This window comes from Rutilus rutilus (genome assembly GCF_951802725.1).
Source record: "Rutilus rutilus genome assembly, chromosome: 1".
NCBI lineage: Eukaryota > Metazoa > Chordata > Actinopteri > Cypriniformes > Leuciscidae > Rutilus > Rutilus rutilus.
The window spans coordinates 42,707,339-42,728,517 of record NC_140209.1 but is presented as its reverse complement, the minus strand read 5'-3'; the positions used below and the strand labels follow the sequence as shown (position 1 = coordinate 42,728,517).

The following is a 21,179-nucleotide window of genomic DNA, read 5'->3' as shown; positions in this document are numbered from 1 at the left end:
TTTTAGAGGTTATGAAGTAATTACTTATTCTGATAATTACCTACTTACAAAGTCTGACAGCTCAATATTCATTTGCCGATGGCGGCCATGCATTTCGAGATGCGCGAATGTCCTCATAGACAATATAGCTGCACCTTGAACAAAAGACACCACATGCCAGGTTTCAAGTCAAACTGACTGATTGTTGCATAGCTAAAGCCATATTCATGTTTTTTTATATTTTTATATTCATATTTCACATGACCACAGACTGTATAAGAGAGGGCTAGCTGTTTTAGTGGAAATGACCACACCCAATTCAAACATTTTGGCACCCTGTTGCAAAAGTGAATTATAATTGACAACCATTATTTCAGATGCTGTCCCGTATCATAACCTCATCGTCTGCAGAGAGAAATTGTCACTCAGAATACACACATAATGAAGGACGTAAAGACATCATATAGAGCATTGTAAAGATATTTCACTGGAACTTCATTACATCTGTATCATGTTTTTGCTACAATTTGCCATGTCAATAAAAAGTAGAAGTTCCTAACTGACACAACGTCCTTTTTTAATATGTAAAACCCAAACAGAAGCAACAAAATATAAGACCAGGCAGATAGAGGACTAAAAAAAACTATATTCAATAAATAATATATAAAAATAATGTTAATAACACTAATATGAATAATATGAAGATACAATATTACTGAAAAGAAAGTATTATTAAAAAGGTTATTTATAACACCATTAAGGTATAGCACTTCCGAAGCATTGTTCTTTATGGAACCTTATTAAAAGGGTTCTATTTTTTTACCAAAAATGATTATACTATTGTTACAAGCCAAAGAACCCTAATTTGGTACTGTTTAGAACCTTCTTTTCTTAAAGCTGCAGTGTGTAAGATTGATAGCTAGTGGTTGAAATGGGTCCTGCAGTCCAAATTAAAAATATTGGGAGAGTGTTGTTCCCCCGCCCCCTCCGACTAAAGCGCTAACGCGGGTTGCCAAATTGAGGACGCAATATGAATGAGTGCAATTCACAATACAAGATGTCGAGCCTTACACTGTGTGTTGATGAGCTGATTTATCCGCGTTTTAATGTGTGTCTGCTCATAGAGCTTATTATGGATGCCCAGGATTTTTAGGTCGGGTAGAATCTGCGATCTTTGACCCGGCTCGTTTGCTGGCTTCCATGGCTGCAATACACTTGCTGTGTCTCAATTCGCCTACTTATACTACGCCCTAAAAGTATGTACTCTTTTTGTGAAGAAAAAGTAGATAGCCTACTTTTGAGTGTGTAGCAAAAAAGTAGACTAGCTTTGGGACATACTAACACGTCAAACAATTGCGTCTTTAACGGTTGCTCTCTGTTGCATCCTGTCACAGTAAACTGGCCTGTCAATCATCTTTTCACAGTTAAAATCCTCCACGTTTAATTTAATTTCACGTCCTACCATATCGGAGAGAAATGCAGTGGCACGTTGATCTGCAGTCGCGGAGAACTCTCCTCATATTAATGCATAATGATGCATATAAAAGTTAATGGCCAAACGTATCTTTATAAAAGTCCACATTGTTATTGCAGATGAAAAATAACACGGATAACATTAAATATATATATATATTTTTTATCAGGTTAAACTTTGATTAGTCACTCAAACCTTTTTCGAAACCTCTCACTGTCGGTCACGCATATCCACCATGTGCTGTAGTTTTTTAACACTTTTTACTCGTGTTTGTAGTTCTGAACTGGATCCTCCTCCAAAGCGCAATGGGTTGTGGGCAATATTAGCCGTTATAGTGAGCACGGAAATAGTGGACCATCTTATGGCACACTCTTTTCAACATACTATGCTTTAGGACACACTTATTTTAATCTCACATACTGTTTAGGATGGATAGTATATACATTAAGACACAGGGACTGTGGGGTGTTGAAATACTACTGGGTAAATTGGCAGTGGGCGGAATCACACAGACGAAAACAAAAACAGACATTCCCGAAACGCACATTTCAAAGTAGAATAATTGGCTGTAGCATTGTTTTTCAAAGAAACAGGTAAACTCAGCATGTTTCCTAAATATCTGAAACATTATTGTATTTTTACGCTTTAGAATAGTCAAAAAATTACATACAGCACCTTTAACAGTATAGAATGTACTTTTTTTAGAGGTTATGAAGTAATTACTTATTCTGATAATTACCTACACAAAGTCTGACAGCTCAATATTCATTTGCTGATGGCGGCCATGCATTTCGAGATGCGCGAATGTCCTCATAGACAATATAGCTGCGCCTTGAACAAAAGACACCACATGCCAGGTTTCAAGTCAAACTGACTGATTGTTGCATAGCTAAAGCCATATTCATGTTTTTTTTATATTTTTATATTCATATTTCACATGACCACAGACTGTATAAGAGAGTTGCTGTTTTAGTGGAAATGACCACACCCAAGTCAAACATTTTGGCACCCTGTTGCAAAAGTGAATTAAAATTGACAACCAGACTCCAGAGAATATTTCTGCACAGGTTTGTTTCTTATCAGGCAAAAAAACCTAGAACTAGCTCACAAAAGTAGGTTTTCTTAAAAAAAAAAAAAAACAGAAAATTTCACCAGAATGACATCAAATCCAATATGATTTCTGTCAAGCATTCCAATGATATAAGACACTTGAGCCTGTGACAAATGGTTTATGAGTTCTGAGCCATTACATACTTTTGATCAGTGGCGCCACCATCAGGTCGATTGGGGTGAGCCTTGGCAACAGACAGGTTGGGTCTACTGCCATCCCTCAAAGTTTCAAGTTCTTACTTGGAAATTCTATCAATTACAACAAGGTTTCAGCATACACATTTGAACCCCCAATAATGAAGCAAAAGCATCCAGTAAGCACCAGAAGGGATATGATGCTATTGAAATGCCCTTTAGTGTTGTAATAGGCCTAGCCCCACAAATGACTTGAGCAATATGCCCCCCCACATAGGCCAGTAGAAATAGGCTTTGTGGTGCATATCAGAACAGAAACCATGTAAGCTGAATAAATATTCAGTAAGTGTAGTATGTGCAAGTACAAACATTACAACATTTATTATATTAAACATTTATTAATATCACCAGAAGTCACATGACATTTCCAGTTATTTTTGGCCATAGCCATATTCTTTAACGTCGATGGGGCCGACAGATGCTCTTTCCCAGCGTAGATCTGAGGAACAAAATGATTAGTGAGAACTAAAGCCATGCATGACAATAACAAGTTATCAGAGTTAATCCAAACCTGTAAGCAGTTGATCACTTCCACTTCTGATGCTACAAGTTGTGTCACAGCAGCCACACACCTGGTCAGAACCATCTGCAGACACCCACCTGACAAAAACAAACCCTCAATTAAGTTAAAGAAACTAATTACCTGTACACTTATCTAGCAGGCAACATACCCATTAGCAGAGAATGAACAAGCTTTCTGTTCAGAACTTGGAGAGGTTGCCACCTTCAAAACGCATGTGATGTAGACCTGCAGAGACAATTGCTTGTACACCATGGCAGCATATCATACAAATGGTTACACAACTACAAGACATACATACCAGCCCACTGTCTGCTTGCTGGAACCTAAACGCCTCTAGCTGAAACCCTAGCTTATCACCTTGAGTCCGGGGCATAAAGTGAGACGTGGAGCCTGTGAGCTTGGCATCAACCAGGCACCTGTGAACAGAACCCAGTTAGAAGTCAGGCAACCCTTCTGGAAGCTGGGATACATGAGGTAGCACCTCTTACCCATTATTCTCAATAAAGGAGTATCTGGGGACAGAAGCAACATCAGGGACTGCAGTAGCCACGCAGCTGTCCACAAACACACGGACGGGAACATGGCTGTACAAACGCACTGATGCTTCAAGATTTATCATGTCACCCAGGAAGTACTGGTTAGAAGGTCTCTCAAATCTCCAGTCATCTGCAGAGAGAAAAAAAAAGGAAAAATTATTAACAGATGATTCACAAACATACTACAAATCTGTTTAGCTTACACCAACCAGTCATGAGCTTGAGGGAGAAGACAAAGACTTCCTCTGCAACCTTAGTTGAGGCATATGGGATCCAAGTGGGCATTAAGGCATCGCTGATCACATTATGTGTTCTGTAGGAGTTAAACAAGCGGTCATCTCTTGCCCATGAACGGCAGGATTAGAACATCCGGTGAGCCTGAATGAATTGAATCCTCACCTTGGATAATGACACTCGATACCAACCACCGCACCACTGCTCCTGACAATAGGACTACCAAATGAAGCCTCTTGTGGGGTGTAGATAATGTTGAACTTATAGACAAGCTCATCCTCAGTCACCTAAACAGAAAGGTTAATAGAAGAACAGACACATGGATGGTTCAGAATACCTATGATTGTCACAACAGAACCTTACCATTGATGTGCTGCTACATCCATGCAGTTCAGACTCAAAGATCAACACTTGAGCAGAAGAATCCTCTCCAGTTGCAGTACAGCCTCCCAGTGTAAAACCAGAGGACAACACTGGGTGCCCAGTCCCAAAGAAGTCCTTCATCACTTCCACATATAGTGAATTCTCTCCACACTGAGCAGCTACACTGTTGGCAGGGACAGGAAAAGGCAACTCAAAAGGAACATCTGGCTGCTGTGGCTCCTCTGGTAAACTTGGAAAGCTCCACGTCAGTTTCGCCACTGGACCCTGCAACAGCTCTTTTAATTGAACACCCATAAGATCTTGAGAAGACTTCCCAAAGTCAGTCCTGACTGGTGTCTGGAGAGGAAACGGAGCGGGATACTTTTGTGGTGCAAATACAGCGTTACTGGGAACCAAAGACACCCTAGAATCAGCCTGTCGAGAAGCTTTAGCTAATGTTCTAGGCTTAAACTCGCTTGGACTCCGATTATCTGCTGCTCTTGCTCTCCATTGAGCTTCAGAAAATCCAAGTGCAAGAATAAACACCAATCCAACTCCAACCTGCCAAAACCCCATTATTGCCAAGCTTGATTCAATAACACATTAGGGTGCTACCATCCAAATTTATGCAGATGTCAATCAGAATGGCTCCACCTCTCTCGTGACAAGCATCATTTTTCTCTACACCTGCCAATTTACTCAGTCAATATAACACAGGTGAAAGTCATTGATTCTAAATGAGGTACCATATAAGGCCATGTTATTAGTAGCTAAACCAAATAATTGCTTATTTTAAATATCAAAATGACAGATCAATTCCCTTCAACACAAACAACCCCAAGTCTTTTTGTGTCTTCCTTTTTAATTAATTCAGAAACATGGCCACAGACAGAATTATACACTATTCAAAAAAACTAAGTTTAGTATGTTTCAGGTTTAGATTGTTACAAACATTCTTCCCTCACATCAACAGCAATCTTCACAAGGGACTGAAATGGAGAAATTTAGTTCAGAACCAAAGGAATGCAGGATCATAACATTATTTTATTATAGAGTCACTGATATGTTTTCTCCCCATTACAACTGTTATGTTTAGGTTGATCAGAGTGTTTGTGGATTCAATGTAGACTTCATTCTTTCTTGAACTATACTATATGTTGGTCAGCACCAAAAGACTATAATCTGAACAGTCTACTGAACATTTTTAATTTCAGGTATGAACAAAAGACAAGCTCATTAATGAACATTAAGAACTTAAAAAAAAATTGGTTTTTAAAGCATGTTTAACAAACTCCATTGATTTTTATATCCAACTATATCTATACTGAAAAACATGGCGAATGTAGTAAATCTAGATTACATTCACATACACACATTCATACATGGGGTGAGCGGGGCTAGTTGTAATACACATGGTTTAAAACTTTCCACACATGCTTGCATGACAAAACTTGGTGTATTTACTAGTTGCCATATCAACACTAAATAGAGAAATTTCTCTCCTTTTTTTTTTTTTTTTTTTTCTTTTCAAAATTCAAAAATCTTTTGAAGATATCACTGAACATTTATTTAACCACAGCAAAAGTAAATTTCTCACTGAAGTTGATTTTTCATCTCAGTTCTCAGTTTCATCTTCTTTGTGTTAATTTAAAATTCGACAAATCTGATATTATTTTAATCTTATATCTGTTATTTAACCAGCAGAAGACACTAGCAGGGTTTAAATTAGTTGCGCAGGTGCAGGGGCACAACCCTATTAGAACTATATTCTATACTTTTATAAAATCTATCAAGAAGCCATGAGAAATAGATGAATTAAGTCACTGAAAGTCAATGTTCAGAAATTATTAATTATTGTTGTTTTGAACTATGCTGTGTAGCTGTGTTTGCAGTGTTTTTGTTGTCAAAATAAAAAAAATCCCATTATTTTATATGAAAAAGGTCATAATTGTATTTTATTGATCAAATATTTTAGTTTGTCTTTTTTTTATTAGATTGGGTAACATTTTAATCTGTCATATGGTCATGTTACAATGTGCCCCTCACATGTTACAACATGCCCTATCTATGGGGCATGTTGTCACATTTTACTTCCATTCTTTCAGGGGAAATCAAGAAAAATATATACACTGTATTAAAGAAACAGAACCACATAATTGTACTAGACATGTGTGAAATTAATGTGAAAAAAAAAATTCCCTGAACCCCAAGTGGATTTACACAAACTGAGAAAGTCAAAAAGTGTATCTGTAAACTGTGTCATCCTGAAGAACCATATTCTGAATTGGTTCTTTGTGTCAAAGTTTAGGGTTCTTTATTCCTGCCTTTTTGTTTTTCAAATCTGTAACTGTCAAAGCCGCCTCATTACTGGTTTTCTGGAGCTCATGCTGCTGTACAACTACACAGGCTGTCAACAAACTCTCAACAGGTAAATTATTTCTTTCTTAAAATGTCTATAAATTTTAACTTTAAAAATTAATCAGTCATGTCTTTTTCTCTTTTTAGTTTAACAGAACATGTAAGTGTGAGCAGCTCTGTTCAATTAGGGACACTCATCTTCTCTTCTCCACAAAGTAACAGATATTGAATTTATGATCCATATTGTTAGAATTTTTAATTATTACTTTATGCCTAAACACCCAGTCACAAGAAAACATCAAAGCTATCATGTCTTTATATCACTTTTTCCTTTTAACACCATTTTTGCAAATTTTGGCCTTCATAAATATAACTGTTTTTATAATCAATTGGAAGAGACAAACTTTAACTCTCAACTCAATTGTGTATTTCAGATGCTGTCCCGTATCATAACCTCATCGTCTGCAGAGAGAAATTGTCACTCAGAATACACACATAATGAAGGACGTAAAGACATCATATATATATAGAGCATTGTAAAGATATTTCACTGGAACTTCATTACATCTGTATCATGTTTTTGCTACAATTTGCCATGTCAATAAAAAGTAGAAGTTCCTAACTGACACAACGTCCTTTTTTAATATGTAAAACCCAAACAGAGGCAACAAAATATTATAAGACCAGGCAGATAGAGGACTAAAAAAAACTATATTCAATAAATAATATATAAAAATAATGTTAATAACACTAATATGAATAATATGAAGATACAATATTACTGAAAAGAAAGTATTATTAAAAAGGTTATTTATAACACCATTAAAGTATAGCACTTTCGAAGCATTGTTCTTTATGGAACCTTATTAAAAGGGTTCTATTTATTACCAAAAACGATTCTGCTATTGTTACAAGCCAAAGAACCCTAATTTGGTACTGTTTAGAACCTTCTTTTCTTAAAGCTGCAGTGTGTAAGATTGATAGCTAGTGGTTGAAATGGGTACTGCAGTCCAAATTCAAAATATTGGGAGAGTGTTGTTCCCCCGCCCCCTCCGACTAAAGCGCTAACGCGGGTTGCCAAATTGAGGACGCAATATGAATGAGTGCAATTCACAATACAAGATGTCGAGCCTTACACTGTGTGTTGATGAGCTGATTTATCCGCGTTTTAATGTGTGTCTGCTCATAGAGCTTATTATGGATGCCCAGGATTTTTAGGTCGGGTAGAATCTGCGATCTTTGACCCGGCTCGTTTGCTGGCTTCCATGGCTGCAATACACTTGCTGTGTCTCAATTCGCCTACTTATACTACGCCCTAAAAGTATGTACTCTTTTTGTGAAGAAAAAGTAGATAGCCTACTTTTGAGTGTGTAGCAAAAAAGTAGACTAGCTTTGGGACATACTAACACGTCAAACAATTGCGTCTTTAACGGTTGCTCTCTGTTGCATCCTGTCACAGTAAACTGGCCTGTCAATCATCTTTTCACAGTTAAAATCATCCACGTTTAATTTAATTTCACGTCCTACCATATCGGAGAGAAATGCAGTGGCACGTTGATCTGCAGTCGCGGAGAACTCTCCTCATATTAATGCATAATGATGCATTTAAAAGTTAATGGCCAAATGTATCTTTATAAAAGTCCACATTGTTATTGCAGATTAAAAATAACACGGATAACATTAAATATATGTATTTTATTTTATCAGGTTAAACTTTGATTAGTCACTCAAACCTTTTTCGAAACCTCTCACTGTCGGTCACGCATATCCACCATGTTCTGTAGTTTTTTAACACTTTTTACTCGTGTTTGTAGTTCTGAACTGGATCCTCCTCCAAAGCGCAATGGGTTGTGGGCAATATTAGCCGTTATAGTGAGCACGGAAATAGTAGACCATCCGGGGACTTCTGGCACACTCTTTTCAACATACTATGCTTTAGGACACACTTATTTTAATCTCACATACTGTTTAGGATGGATAGTATATACATTAAGACACAGGGACTGTGGGGTGTTGAAATACTACTGGGTAAATTGGCAGTGGGCGGAATCACACAGACGAAAACAAAAACAGACATTCCTGAAACGCACATTTCAAAGTAGAATAATTGGCTGTAGCATTGTTTTTCAGAGAAACAGGTAAACTCAGCATGTTTCCTAAATATCTGAAACATTATGGTATTTTTATGCTTTAGAATAGACAAAAAAATGATATACAGCACCTTTAACAGTATAGAATGTACTTTTTTAGAGGTTGTGAAGTAATTACTTATTCTGATAATTACCTACTTACAAAGTCTGACAGCTCAATATTCATTTGCCGATGGCGGCCATGCATTTCGAGATGCGCGAATGTCCTCATAGACAATATAGCTGCACCTTGAACAAAAGAAACTGCATGCCAGTTTTCAAGTCAAACTGACTGATTGTTGCATAGCTAAAGCTATATTCATTTTTTGTCATTTTAAAGCACGTCATATTTCACACGACCACAGACTGTGTACAAGAGGGCTAGCTGTTTTAGTGGAAATGACCACACCCAATTCAAACATTTTGGCACCCTGTTGCAAAAGTGAATTAAAATTGACAACCAGACTCCAGAGAATATGTCTGCACAGGTTTGTTTCTTATCAGGCAAAAAAACCTAGAACTAGCTCACAAAAGTAGATTCTTAAAAACAGAACATTTCACCAGGATGACATCAAATCCAATATGCTTTCTGTCAAGCATTCCAATGATATAAGACACTTGAGCCTGTGACAAATGGTTTATGAGTTCTGAGCCATTACATACTTTTGATCACAGTGAGCCTTGGCAACAGACAGGTTGGGTCTACTGCCATCCCTCAAAGTTTCAAGTTCTTACTTGGAAATTCTATCAATTACAACAAGGTTTCAGCATACACACTTGAACCCCCAATAATGAAGCAAAAGCATCCAGTAAGCACCAGAAGGGATATGATGCTATTGAAATGCCCTTTAGTGTTGTAATAGGCCTAGCCCCACAAATGACTTGAGCAATATGCCCCCCCACATAGGCCAGTAGAAATAAGCTTTGTGGTGCATATCTGAACAGAAACCATGTAAGCTGAATAAATATTCAGTAAGTGTAGTATGTGCAAGTACAAACATTACAACATTTATTATATTAAACATTTATTAATATCACCAGAAGTCACATGACATTTCCAGTTATTTTTGGCCATAGCCATATTCTTTAACGTCGATGGGGCCGACAGATGCTCTTTCCCAGCGTAGATCTGAGGAACAAAATGATTAGTGAGAACTAAAGCCATGCATGACAATAACAAGTTATCAGAGTTAATCCAAACCTGTAAGCAGTTGATCACTTCCACTTCTGATGCTACAAGTTGTGTCACAGCAGCCACACACCTGGTCAGAACCATCTGCAGACACCCACCTGACAAAAACAAACCCTCAATTAAGTTAAAGAAACTAATTACCTGTACACTTATCTAGCAGGCAACATACCCATTAGCAGAGAATGAACAAGCTTTCTGTTCAGAACTTGGAGAGGTTGCCACCTTCAAAACGCATGTGATGTAGACCTGCAGAGACAATTGCTTGCATACCATGGCAGCATATCATACAAATGGTTACACAACTAAAAGACATACATACCAGCCCACTGTCTGCTTGCTGGAACCTAAACGCTTCTAGCTGAAACCCTAGCTTATCACCTTGAGTCCGGGGCATAAAGTGAGACGTGGAGCCTGTGAGCTTGGCATCAACCAGGCACCTGTGAACAGAACCCAGTTAGAAGTCAGGCAACCCTTCTGGAAGCTGGGATACATGAGGTAGCACCTCTTACCCATTATTCTCAATAAACGAGTATCTGGGGACAGAAGCAACATCAGGGACTGCAGTAGCCACGCAGCTGTCCACAAACACACGGACGGGAACATGGCTGTACAAACGCACTGATGCTTCAAGATTTATCATGTCACCCAGGAAGTACTGGTTAGAAGGTCTCTCAAATCTCCAGTCATCTGCAGAGAGAAGAGGAAAAAAAAAAAAAAAAATTAACAGATTCACATACATACTACAAATCTGTTTAGCCTACACCAACCAGTCATGAGCTTGAGGGAGAAGACAAAGACTTCCTCTGCAACCTTAGTTGAGGCATATGGGATCCAAGTGGGCATTAAGGCATCGCTGATCACATTATGTGTTCTGTAGGAGTTAAACAAGCGGTCATCTCTTGCCCATGAACGGCAGGATTAGAACATCCGGTGAGCCTGAATGAATTGAATCCTCACCTTGGATAATGACACTCGATACCAACCACCGCACCACTGCTCCTGACAATAGGACTACCAAATGAAGTCTCTTGTGGGGTGTAGATAATGTTGAACTTATAGACAAGCTCATCCTCAGTCACCTAAACAGAAAGGTTAATAGAAGAACAGACACATGGATGGTTCAGAATACCTATGATTGTCACAACAGAACCTTACCATTGATGTGCTGCTACATCCATGCAGTTCAGACTCAAAGATCAGCACTTGAGCAGAAGAATCCTCTCCAGTTGCAGTACAGCCTCCCAGTGTAAAACCAGAGGACAACACTGGGTGTCCAGTCCCAAAGAAGTCCTTCATCACTTCCACATATAGTGAATTCTCTCCACACTGAGCAGCTACACTGTTGGCAGGGACAGGAAAAGGCAACTCAAAAGGAACATCTGGCTGCTGTGGCTCCTCTGGTAAACTTGGAAAGCTCCATGTCAGTTTTGCCACTGGACCCTGCAACAGCTCTTTTAATTGAACACCCATAAGATCTTGAGAAGACTTCCCAAAGTCAGTCCTGACTGGTGTCTGGACAGGAAACTGAGCAGGATACTTTTGTGGTGCAAATACAGTGTTACTGGGAACCAAAAACACCCTAGAATCAGCCTGTCGAGAAGCTTTAGCTAATGTTCTAGGCTTAAACTCGCTTGGACTCCGATTATCTGCTGCTCTTGCTCTCCATTGAGCTTCAGAAAATCCAAGTGCAAGAATAAACACCAATCCAACTCCAACCTGCCAAAACCCCATTATTGCCAAGCTTGATTCAATGACACATTAGGGTGCTACCATCCAAATTTATGCAGATGTCAATCAGAATGGCTCCACCTCTCTCATAACAAGATATCATTTTTCTCTGCACCTGCCAATTTACTCAGTCAATATAACACAGGTGAAAGTCATTGATTCTAAATGAGGTACCATATGATAGCTAAACCAAATAATTGCTTATTTTAAATATCAAAATGACAGATCAATTCCCTGAAACACAAACAACCCCAAGTCTTTTTGTGTCTTCCTTTTTTATTAATTCAGAAACATGGCCACAGACAGAATTGTACACTATTCAAAAAAAAAACAAAGTTTAGTATGTTTCAGGTTTAGATTGTTACAAACATTCTTCCCTCACATCAACAGCAATCTTCACAAGGGACTGAAATGGAGAAATTTAGTTCAGAACCAAAGGAATGCAGGATCATAACATTATTTTATTATAGAGTCACTGATATGTTTTCTCCCCATTACAACTGTTATGTTTAGGTTGATCAGAGTGTTTGTGGATTCAATGTAGACTTCATTCTTTCTTGAACTATATGCTGGTCATTACCAAAAGACTATAATCTGAACAGTCTACTGAAAATGTTTAATTTAAAATATTAACAGGTATGAACAAACGACAAGCTCATTAATGGACATTAAGAACTTAAAATGTGAACACGCTGGCGAATCTTAAAGAAAATATATAGGTCACAAATAGTTTGTGAAGCAGCACACAGTAATAAAAAAGTACTCAACTATTTGAAATCAGATTATATTTCCAGTTACACAGCCAGAGTCAACATTTTCTCATTGTTTTAGTCTCTTCAGAAAGAAACAACTTGTGTGCCACTGAACAGGTATCTACTTTAACACAACACTTGGGCTCAAGATGCATTTAATTACTCATCCTGCCAATTCACAGCTCTAAATGGTTGGAAAAAAAGAAAGAAAAACACACACAGACAAATAAAGACACTGTTGGGGAGACTGGGTCAGCTGTGTGTTCAGATCTAAGAACAGTTGACTGCTTCTATCCTATACACTTTAATTGTCCCACCTGCTTTTCTTGCGTTTGGGGGGATCAGGAACTGCAAAGCTGTCTTTATGAGTCCCTGACCTCTCACCCCCATCTCGTTCTGACCGTCCCTCTCTGTCCCTATGGCTCCCTTCACCGTTTCGGCTATCGCCATGACGATCTCTGTCACTATAGCGGTCCCTTTCCCCATAGCGATCACGGTCTCCCCCACTATGCCTGTCACCATGACGATAATGACTTTCTCCATGACGACCCCTGTCGTCAGCATTCCTATCACTACGGGACCCCTCTTTTGAAGAAGAGCTAGAGTAAGAGTCTGAAACCGAGCTCAGGGAGCCAGCACTACTGAAACCGCTCATTTTGGTGCCTGAGCTGAGGGCAGGGGGCGGCAGCATGGAGGAAAATGAGGAGGACGACGATGGAGAGTAGGACATGTGGGGTCTGTCAGGCCCCTCAGGTGCTCCTGAAGGCAAAGAACTAAGACTTCCTGCACTGGTCCACCCAGAAGAGCTGCTGGACTTTGTAGTAAGTTTAGGAGGAACACCAGATGCCGCCACAAAGTGGTTTTTATACTGAGCCTGAGAAAAAACAAGAGCATGTTTAACAAACTTTATAAATTGGTATATTTACACATATGTAAACAATATCTATACTGAAAAAACATAAGAGAGGGCTTATTTTTACGTGAAATGCTTGCTTCAGGGCAGACATACGGTCTCCCATGGCTCCAGTGGAGGGTTTGTAGGCCTCATAGTTACCAAGAGCAGCACCACTACTACTGCGCTCCTGATTTAAGAAAATAAAAAATGCATTAGCAATTAATTGGCTCGGTTCCTGTTTGCATGGTAATTGCAAACACAGGAATAACTAGGTTTTATGGAAAAATGTGCAGGAAAACCATGAATGGACATTTATATAATAACATATTTAAAAAAGAAAATAATAAAATAAAAAAAATGAAGCAAAAGTAATATCAAACTAACAGTGGATTCAGATCCAAGTCCAGGTCTCTCTCTGTAACCCAGGCCTCCACCTCCAATATTTAGCTTCTTCCCTTTCCCTCCCTTAAAGCGGGATTTCCGGAACCAGGGATTCTTAAAAAAAGAAAATGCAAAGTTGGTGAAAAAAACTAAACAAACCATGCACAATGAAAAATGTACATTGCAATCAGGATGTTGTTTTACCTGCATTGCCAGGTCCATCAGCTCCTTTGAAACACTCTGATTGGCTCCCTCTAAATTGCGAACCAGGTCACCAGCGAATGAAGTGTCTTTAGTGGTGAGCAGAGTGTAAGCTACACCTTTCTCTCCTGCACGACCTGTTCTACCAATTCGATGTGTGTGTGTGTCAATGTCTCGTGCTACATCGTAGTTCACAACTGTACGGATAGACGGAATATCCAACCCACGAGCTGAAAAATGCAAGAGAAATTTTATTTGAATGAATACAGAGTTATTTATAATAAAGGGAATAAGTACACAAATGGAAACAGTTCATCTATCTTGAACAGATACAGATAGTACACAAAATAAGTAATGTAATGCCTCAAGTGACACTAACCAGCAACATCAGTAGCTACCAATATGGGCAGATTCTTCTTCTTAAAGTCAGCAATGACTTTGTTCCTCTCACTCTGATCCATGTCTCCATGGAGCAGCCCCAGGCTATAACCTTCCTGATTCAGATTTGTAGCCAGCTCCTCGCAGTTAGCCTTTTTAGTGACAAAGACCAGCACTGAGCCAGCGGAAGTGAACTCCACCAGCCTGCGGGTCAGCCAACCCCACTTCTCCTTCCCAGTCTGCAGCACCTCCACTATCTGAGTGACATCTTCATTAGCCTGGGAGGATGAGAAAAGAAGTTTAAATAAACGTATTCAAATACTATGTGTACAAATTCTTTTATAAGAAACAAGGGCTGCACCTCTCCTATATCTCCCTGCACAACACGGATGGGGTCGACCAAAATATCTCGTGCCAGCTTTTCGATTTTCTTCCGAAATGTTGCACTGAATAACAGAGCTGTGAGAGATCAGGTCGTGAAGGGCTTATAAGTACAATCAATGGAGTCATGCTGGAAACTAGTAGAAATGTTTTAAAGCAGCACAATAATATGAACATGAAAGATACTTACTCTGTCGATCAGGTCTGACATGGCTGGCAATGGATCTCACTTGATATTCTGTATAATGCAGGTTAAATTTAAGACAAGGGTTTCGCAATTGTACTTTTTTTCCTTAAAGGAATAGTTCATCCAAAAATACAAAAATTCTACCATAATTTACTCACCCTCATGTTGGTCCGAACCTATAATACATATCACATATAAACACCGATCAATGCACATACATAGAGCACATCGAATATGGTAAACGTCTTGAGGAGTGAGAACCAATGAGGTTTGTTCTTGCAAGCACATTTGAGCTTCAATTTACCATATTTGATGTGCTCTATGTATGTGTGTGTGGATCAATGTTTATATGTGAATAAAAGCCTAACTTAAATCTGTTCACCATTTAAGTGATCACGTCTCTTCAGAAGACTGAATTAAACAGCCTTTATGGACATTTTGAAGCTTGTTTTGGTGGAATATACTTAAAAGTATAGTGGAGGATTTTCTTTTTCCGGGTGGATCATCAAGACTATTGGTCCTCCTAGTTGTCAATCATTCTGGTGATATGTTTACGTAAGGCCGTCGTACGTGCTCGTCCCAAGGTAGTTTTCGCTTTCTGCGCATGCGCACTTTCAGGTGTATATGTGTGGTGAGCTAGCCTACGGTTTCAGCCATTCATTGAAGCTCGCCGTTCTCACCGGGTTTTTTCAAAATGTCTGAGGGTCGCAAGAGAAAAAGTGTCTATGAATTGTATGACAAGAAGAGAAAGGCCTCTGAAGAAAGAAACAAGACCAGAGTGTTTTTGGGAGAATATTTCACACGCTGGTGTGCGCTAAAAACACAGGTTGGGCTTCCCACTGATGCCTCAGTCACGAAGTTTCTACTCGACAGGTAAAGTTTGGCATGCTATTTGGAGAGATCCATTTAAAATCACTGCTAGTAAAAGTTAATGTAAGCTATGATTAGCGATGCTAGCCCTGGCATAAGTCACGCACCGCGCAGACACGGTAAATATCTCAATTTGTCTAAAGTAGCCTTATGACCAAATGGTAAAAGGTATCACGCTGAAATGTTCTAAAACCTTGTGTGTTCATTTTTGATAATTCCAATGTGTTCACATAGTATTTATTACACAAATGCAACAAGCTACTTCTCCATTGCAGATCATGTCTTGAGTCCTCACTCAATCGATCAGTATAATAAGTAAATAAAACACGGAAGGGCATTTGACATTTTGTCTTGCATGAATGTTTTTGAGTTAGTTTATAATTTGCAACATATTTGTGCCGCTTGTATGAGCCATGCCGACAGCAACTTGTAAACAGAGCGTGCACGAGGAGAACTAGGCTCGTGCATGCTTTCTCGTGCACACGTTTAATAGGCGTTCCCTCTCGGGAGCAGGTAGAGTGTTGCGCATGTGCATTTTTTGTGCAAAAAGTGTAGAGGGCGGTTCTTTTCTAAAATTCGGGAAAATCCTCCACTATACCTTTAAGTGGAAGGACAGAAATATCTTAGATTTCATTACGATAAATTATAGTCTTATGGGTTTGGAACAACATGAGGGTGAGTACATGATGAAAGAATGATCATTTTGGGTGAACTATCCCTTTAATTCAATACTTTGGTGACCAAACGGCAATTCTGAAATGCGCTGCTTTTTTGACAGAGCTTTTAATAAAAAAATTAAAAACATGGGATAAAAATGAATGAGATAATACAAAAAAAAAGTGACATTTCACACATACCAAAGCCCATATCAAACATGCGATCAGCTTCATCAAATACCAGGTAGGTTACTCGCTGCAGAGATGTAGCTTTCTTCTTCACATGATCGATTAGACGACCCTATGTGAGAAGATCAAACATATGAATGAAATCTTCATACAATATATTCACTTTCAAAGACAAACCAAGGAACACCTTAAGTAAATAGAAAAAAGTTGAATGAGGTTGTGTATTGAAAGATTAATGCCTGGTTTCACAGACAAGGCTTAAGCCTAGTCCCAGACTAAACTGCATGTTTGAGCTGTTTTAACTGAAAGTAACTTGCACTGAACATATCTTAAAATATGCCAGTGCCATTGTTTTATCTCAAAGATGCACACCAGTAATGTTTTTTATATGGCACGTTTATAAAAGCTACTTAAATGTCCTAATTTAACTAAGGCCTAATCCTGCCTTAATCTAAACCCTGTCTGTGAAATCAGGCAGAGATGTTCTTACTGGGGTGCAGACAACAATTTCAGCTCCTTCCTGAAGAGCTTTGGCTTGTTCCCACATGCTGCCACCTCCGTACACTGCCACTGAGCGAAGGCCATATACCTTCCCGAATCGCTTGCATTCGGAATGGATCTGAACCACAGAGGTAAGCATTGCAAAGTGATTAAAACCCAAAACACACTACAAAACCTTGAATCATGACCAAGACTACTTTATAAGAAGAACATATTTAATTATTTTGCTCAGTAGTTATTTTTTCATCTCCTTCCACACGAATCCCTTACACCTTCCCCTAACATGAAGGAGCTTTCTTTCTCACTGACCTGTTGACAGAGCTCTCTAGTGGGGCAGACAATCACAGCAATAGGTCCTTCTCCCGGCTCCAGCTCCTTCTGGTCCATGATGTGCACCAGCATTGGCCAAATAAAAGCTGCAGTCTTTCCGCTGCCGGTTTTGGCAATGCCAATCATGTCTCTGCCACTCAAAGATATGGGAACACCCTAGTGAAACAACACACACATTACTTTAGAAAAATAATCCAATACCTAAAATGACTACTTTGATGACAGCATAAATGAACAAAGGGCCATTTGGATGGGTTTGACAGCTCACCTGGCACTGGATGGGTGTGGGTTGAGTGTACTCGGATTTACGGATCTGGTGCATAAGCTGCTCATCAAATCCAAAGTGGGCAAAACTGGTGGATGGTTTAGGAGGGGCTGCACCTGAAACCTGTTCATTTTGAATATGGTTTAACGTTGGTTGAAAGAAAGAGAATGATCATTTGTGTAAGTACTTGTGTGTGCTGCCATTGACCTTCAGGTTGAGTTTCTGTCTCAGTTCCACCACTCCAATCCCAGTCAGACTGCTGAGTTCCTCATGCTCAATATAAAAGTTCTTCTCAAAGGGAGGATAGTCAATCTACAAACAGAAGAGAGGTAAAAAGTCATTGTTTACATCTCATACTTTTCTTTAAAGTATATACAGGGGCTTTTTGATATGAGAGATCTAATAAACTACAATGTACTTGCTCATCAATAGAGTGCAGCAGGAATGAATAGGAAAACCTGGAAACAAGTTAGCAATCTTCCAGTTCCATTGTTCCAAAGTCAATGGGTCTTTTGTTAAATGCCTGAAATAAGATTTTATTCTATGACATATGAATCCATAATAACCCCCACTCTTTTATCATAAACGGTTGCTAGTCACAGAGAGTATTTTCGGCAATAATCCAAAAGCCAATGCACAAATTCCTAATGGCTTTTGTTTGAGGGAACCAGGGAGATGCAATCTTCTGGCCTACAAAATTACATCATTCCCACAGCACTCTATTTAGGGATGTTAATGCAACAACTACTGAAGGGAGATGCAGTAACAGTACCTCTGAGTGGTCTATGGGGGGCAAGGGCAAGATAATCTTTTTGGTAGTAGGAGCAATGGGATTCCCATCGCTGTCATAGTCCACTTCTTCCTCCTCTTCCTCTAGGGTCAACCCAGCTGTTGGATTCTCCGCCATGTAACGGAAATATGCTTCCTGCAAAGAACACAAAACCATGCTTTAGATCAAGACAAAGAGCAGCAGGCCTTTATATCTGAAAATAAGAAAGTCATTCAAATGGAACTACATCAAATTAAACTTTGAGGTCAAATTCACGTCCGAGAAAATACGTATTGCCTAGGAATTGACCCAGAATAACTAATTATATGACATAGCAAGTTCTCACCAAAATTTCAAAACCACATATCTGACAGCACTGATATGGTGTCAATGACATTACAATACATTTGAATTGATCACTGATATTTTAACACACACATTTAACATGGACTCAAATCTCATGTTTCAGTAACAAAAGAATCACTCTACCTGTAAACAATAAGAGAAAATAGATAATGATTGAGAACTTTTGAATCTGTTGAGAAATCAAATGTGATGAGTGCATTTATAGCCTTAAAAACAAGCTACTCTATGCTCTTTTGCACCAACTCTATTACCAAAAGCACATTTTAATGGCTCAGTCTGTAAACTGATGTGTGTGTGTGTGTATATATATATATATAGTGTATAAGGAAGAAAGATAGAAAAAGGGTTGGGACACAGCCAATGCTGTGGCAAAGATACGATGGCGGTAGTAACGTCAAGAGGGTCACTCACTTGGTCATCTTCTTCTTCAATGTCATCCCGTATACCCCTGGAAGAAACAAGCGGAGAAAAAAAACTTCCCTGCGACTCGCTCAATCACCCATGGAAACCCATATTCTACCCATTAACCCCCATTTTCTATTCCCATCCTCTCTGCTATAAATATTATCTGAATGAATGGTCTTAAAATTATATATTTTTTCTGTGGATAATTGCAGAATCTTACTTGGCCAACTTTTTCTCTTTTTCCTTTTCCTCAAGTTTCTTCATGTCCTTTGCTGCTTGGTCCTGAAAGAAGTCAAAAAGAATTACAAGAGAAATAATTAAAGCAAAAGAGCAGCAATGTTCACTGCCGGTTCTAATAGAGATCAGTTCAGGAACGCAGCTCTCACCTCCACCTCAGCCATAAAGGCATCAAGGGGGTCATCCTCACTGTCTGAGCCTCCTCCTCCTCCTCCTCCTCCTCCAGATTGGAACTGCTTTCTAGTGGGAGAGTTCTCGGCGGGTATATATGGCAGATCTGCACTGCTAGACTCCTCTTCATCATCCTCAAAATAACTAAAAATAAATTTCAAGCATTAAACGTAATAGCCTCTTTCGTTCACCTAACACTAAATCATTTACTCAACCTCAAAAGGAGACATTAGGTGTAATAAGAGTCTCCGTCAACTTTCATTTTCATTAAAGATGCAACAAAAGCAATGAAAGTGAATGGTGACTAAAAACTCATCTGACATATGGGTTCTAAACAACATGAGGGTGAGTAAATAATGTCAAATGTTCTTTTTGGATTAAACTACGTGTTTCAATTTTTATTTTGGGGTGCAATGTCTTCATTTAAAAAAAAGACACATTTTAAGTACTTACGCATTCTCCTCGTCGAAATTGGCTCGTTTTGTTCCTATTTTGTAAAAAGACGAAAGCTGCTGATTCTTGCCATATCCACCTGATGGTCCTGAACTTCCAAATGCGGAGTGGGCCTTCTGGGTAACAGGAGGTTCCTCTTTCTTCCCACTAGCAAGAGAGAATCCCCCGAATCCAAAGCCTCGCTTGCCACTAGGGCCTCCCTTGTTCCAGTTCATCATTGCTGCTGGGCTGCAAAAAAATCAGATTGGAGGTTTAAACACCTTTATAAAACACACACACACACACACACACACAAAACCCCATCAGGCTATTGAAGCACAACAATTACAGATTCTGCTTATAAATATCGCTCAGCTTTGCTGTTGTTGCCATAACTTTCATTTTCAGTGTTCTCTTCTTTAAAATTCCTCTCAATATTTCTGTTGTCAAACAGCAGGTAGGCGACAGTGTTTTGTTATGCTGTGCTGATGGCCGTGGAGAGGCCTTGAGCTGTGCATAAACGGATTATGTTTCGATTACTTTCACTATGATTGTGTGAAAGAGTAATCGATATATTTCTTCGCTTTCTGGTTATTTACCTGTCACTGCTACAGCGGGGGAAAAAGCGATCTTCTAAAGTGGGTGGACACCTTATTTATCCACAGCGTATTTACCACTTCAGGCTATCTTGCACACTTCTTGGAGATTGTGTTTTACGTAATTTACAATGGACTCGTTTTGTGTTGCGTAAAATTTACGCGACGCGTTTAGTGTAGAACGTAGAATGCAATGTTGCCAGATCCCCATCTTATTTCAGTGTATGATGTATAGTAATAATATATATTAATAATATTATTTATTTATTTACGTTTAATTTAGCTTTTGTTTATCTTTTTTATTTGATTTAGATATGTTGAACATTTCACGCTAGTTTATTGTTGATTGACTGTTTATGCCATTCATATGTTGTTAAAAGAAATAATTAAATAAAT

At 38.9% G+C, this 21,179-nt stretch overlaps 3 protein-coding genes across 4 annotated transcripts; all 3 read right to left on the bottom strand.

Annotated features, from left to right (window-relative positions):
* Positions 1–3,076: 3,076 nt before the first annotated feature.
* On the bottom strand, positions 3,077–5,075 carry LOC311294236 (zona pellucida sperm-binding protein 3-like). The gene is made up of 8 exons (XM_084415014.1): positions 4,415–5,075; positions 4,217–4,338; positions 4,027–4,130; positions 3,770–3,947; positions 3,580–3,697; positions 3,430–3,506; positions 3,270–3,358; positions 3,077–3,197 (listed from the first exon to the last, which is right to left on the bottom strand). Exons 1-8 carry the CDS (start codon positions 4,988–4,990, stop codon positions 3,130–3,132), a joined length of 1,332 nt encoding a protein of 443 aa, XP_084271140.1. The 5' UTR covers positions 4,991–5,075; the 3' UTR covers positions 3,077–3,129.
* Positions 5,076–9,909: 4,834 nt separating this feature from the next.
* LOC311294253 (zona pellucida sperm-binding protein 3-like) lies at positions 9,910–11,877 on the bottom strand. The gene is made up of 8 exons (XM_084415046.1): positions 11,249–11,877; positions 11,051–11,172; positions 10,861–10,964; positions 10,603–10,780; positions 10,413–10,530; positions 10,263–10,339; positions 10,103–10,191; positions 9,910–10,030 (listed from the first exon to the last, which is right to left on the bottom strand). Exons 1-8 carry the CDS (start codon positions 11,822–11,824, stop codon positions 9,963–9,965), a joined length of 1,332 nt encoding a protein of 443 aa, XP_084271172.1. The 5' UTR covers positions 11,825–11,877; the 3' UTR covers positions 9,910–9,962.
* Positions 11,878–12,083: 206 nt separating this feature from the next.
* ddx42 (DEAD (Asp-Glu-Ala-Asp) box helicase 42) lies at positions 12,084–20,931 on the bottom strand. Of its 2 annotated transcripts, none has more exons than XM_084414672.1 (18): positions 20,787–20,931; positions 20,209–20,436; positions 19,734–19,899; positions 19,568–19,629; positions 19,354–19,390; positions 18,580–18,732; positions 18,015–18,119; positions 17,811–17,930; positions 17,522–17,698; positions 17,202–17,330; positions 16,724–16,823; positions 15,000–15,047; positions 14,790–14,887; positions 14,430–14,706; positions 14,054–14,280; positions 13,853–13,963; positions 13,554–13,655; positions 12,084–13,447 (listed from the first exon to the last, which is right to left on the bottom strand). In XM_084414672.1, the coding sequence occupies exons 2-18, from the start codon at positions 20,424–20,426 to the stop codon at positions 12,878–12,880; spliced, it is 2,700 nt and encodes an 899-aa protein (XP_084270798.1). In that variant the 5' UTR covers positions 20,427–20,436; positions 20,787–20,931; the 3' UTR covers positions 12,084–12,877. The 2 variants fall into 2 exon arrangements, with proteins under 2 accessions (XP_084270798.1, XP_084270799.1); XM_084414673.1 differs by having other exon boundaries at positions 20,209–20,468; positions 20,787–20,892.
* Between the last annotated feature and the right edge of the window lie 248 nt (positions 20,932–21,179).

Bases quoted from the DNA above. Each gene is read 5' to 3' on its own strand.
- LOC311294236 (XM_084415014.1), bottom strand. From the start codon at position 4,990: ATGGGGTTTTGGCAGGTTGGAGTTGGATTGGTGTTTATTCTTGCACTT. The intron at 4,339-4,414 runs GTAAGGTTCTGT...CTTTCTGTTTAG, and splicing joins GATGTAGCAGCACATCAATG to GTGACTGAGGATGAGCTTGT. The intron at 4,131-4,216 runs GTGAGGATTCAA...TAACTCCTACAG, and splicing joins ATCGAGTGTCATTATCCAAG to AACACATAATGTGATCAGCG.
- LOC311294253 (XM_084415046.1), bottom strand. From the start codon at position 11,824: ATGGGGTTTTGGCAGGTTGGAGTTGGATTGGTGTTTATTCTTGCACTT. The intron at 10,340-10,412 runs GTATGTATGTCT...TTGTCTCTGCAG, and splicing joins AGCAAGCAGACAGTGGGCTG to GTCTACATCACATGCGTTTT. The intron at 10,192-10,262 runs GTATGTTGCCTG...TGTTTTTGTCAG, and splicing joins TGTTCATTCTCTGCTAATGG to GTGGGTGTCTGCAGATGGTT.
- ddx42 (XM_084414672.1), bottom strand. From the start codon at position 20,426: ATGATGAACTGGAACAAGGGAGGCCCTAGTGGCAAGCGAGGCTTTGGA. The intron at 19,630-19,733 runs GTGAGAGCTGCG...GACTTCTTTCAG, and splicing joins CCTTTATGGCTGAGGTGGAG to GACCAAGCAGCAAAGGACAT. The intron at 16,824-17,201 runs GTAAGAACATCT...CTTCTCACATAG, and splicing joins AAATTGTTGTCTGCACCCCA to GGTCGTCTAATCGATCATGT.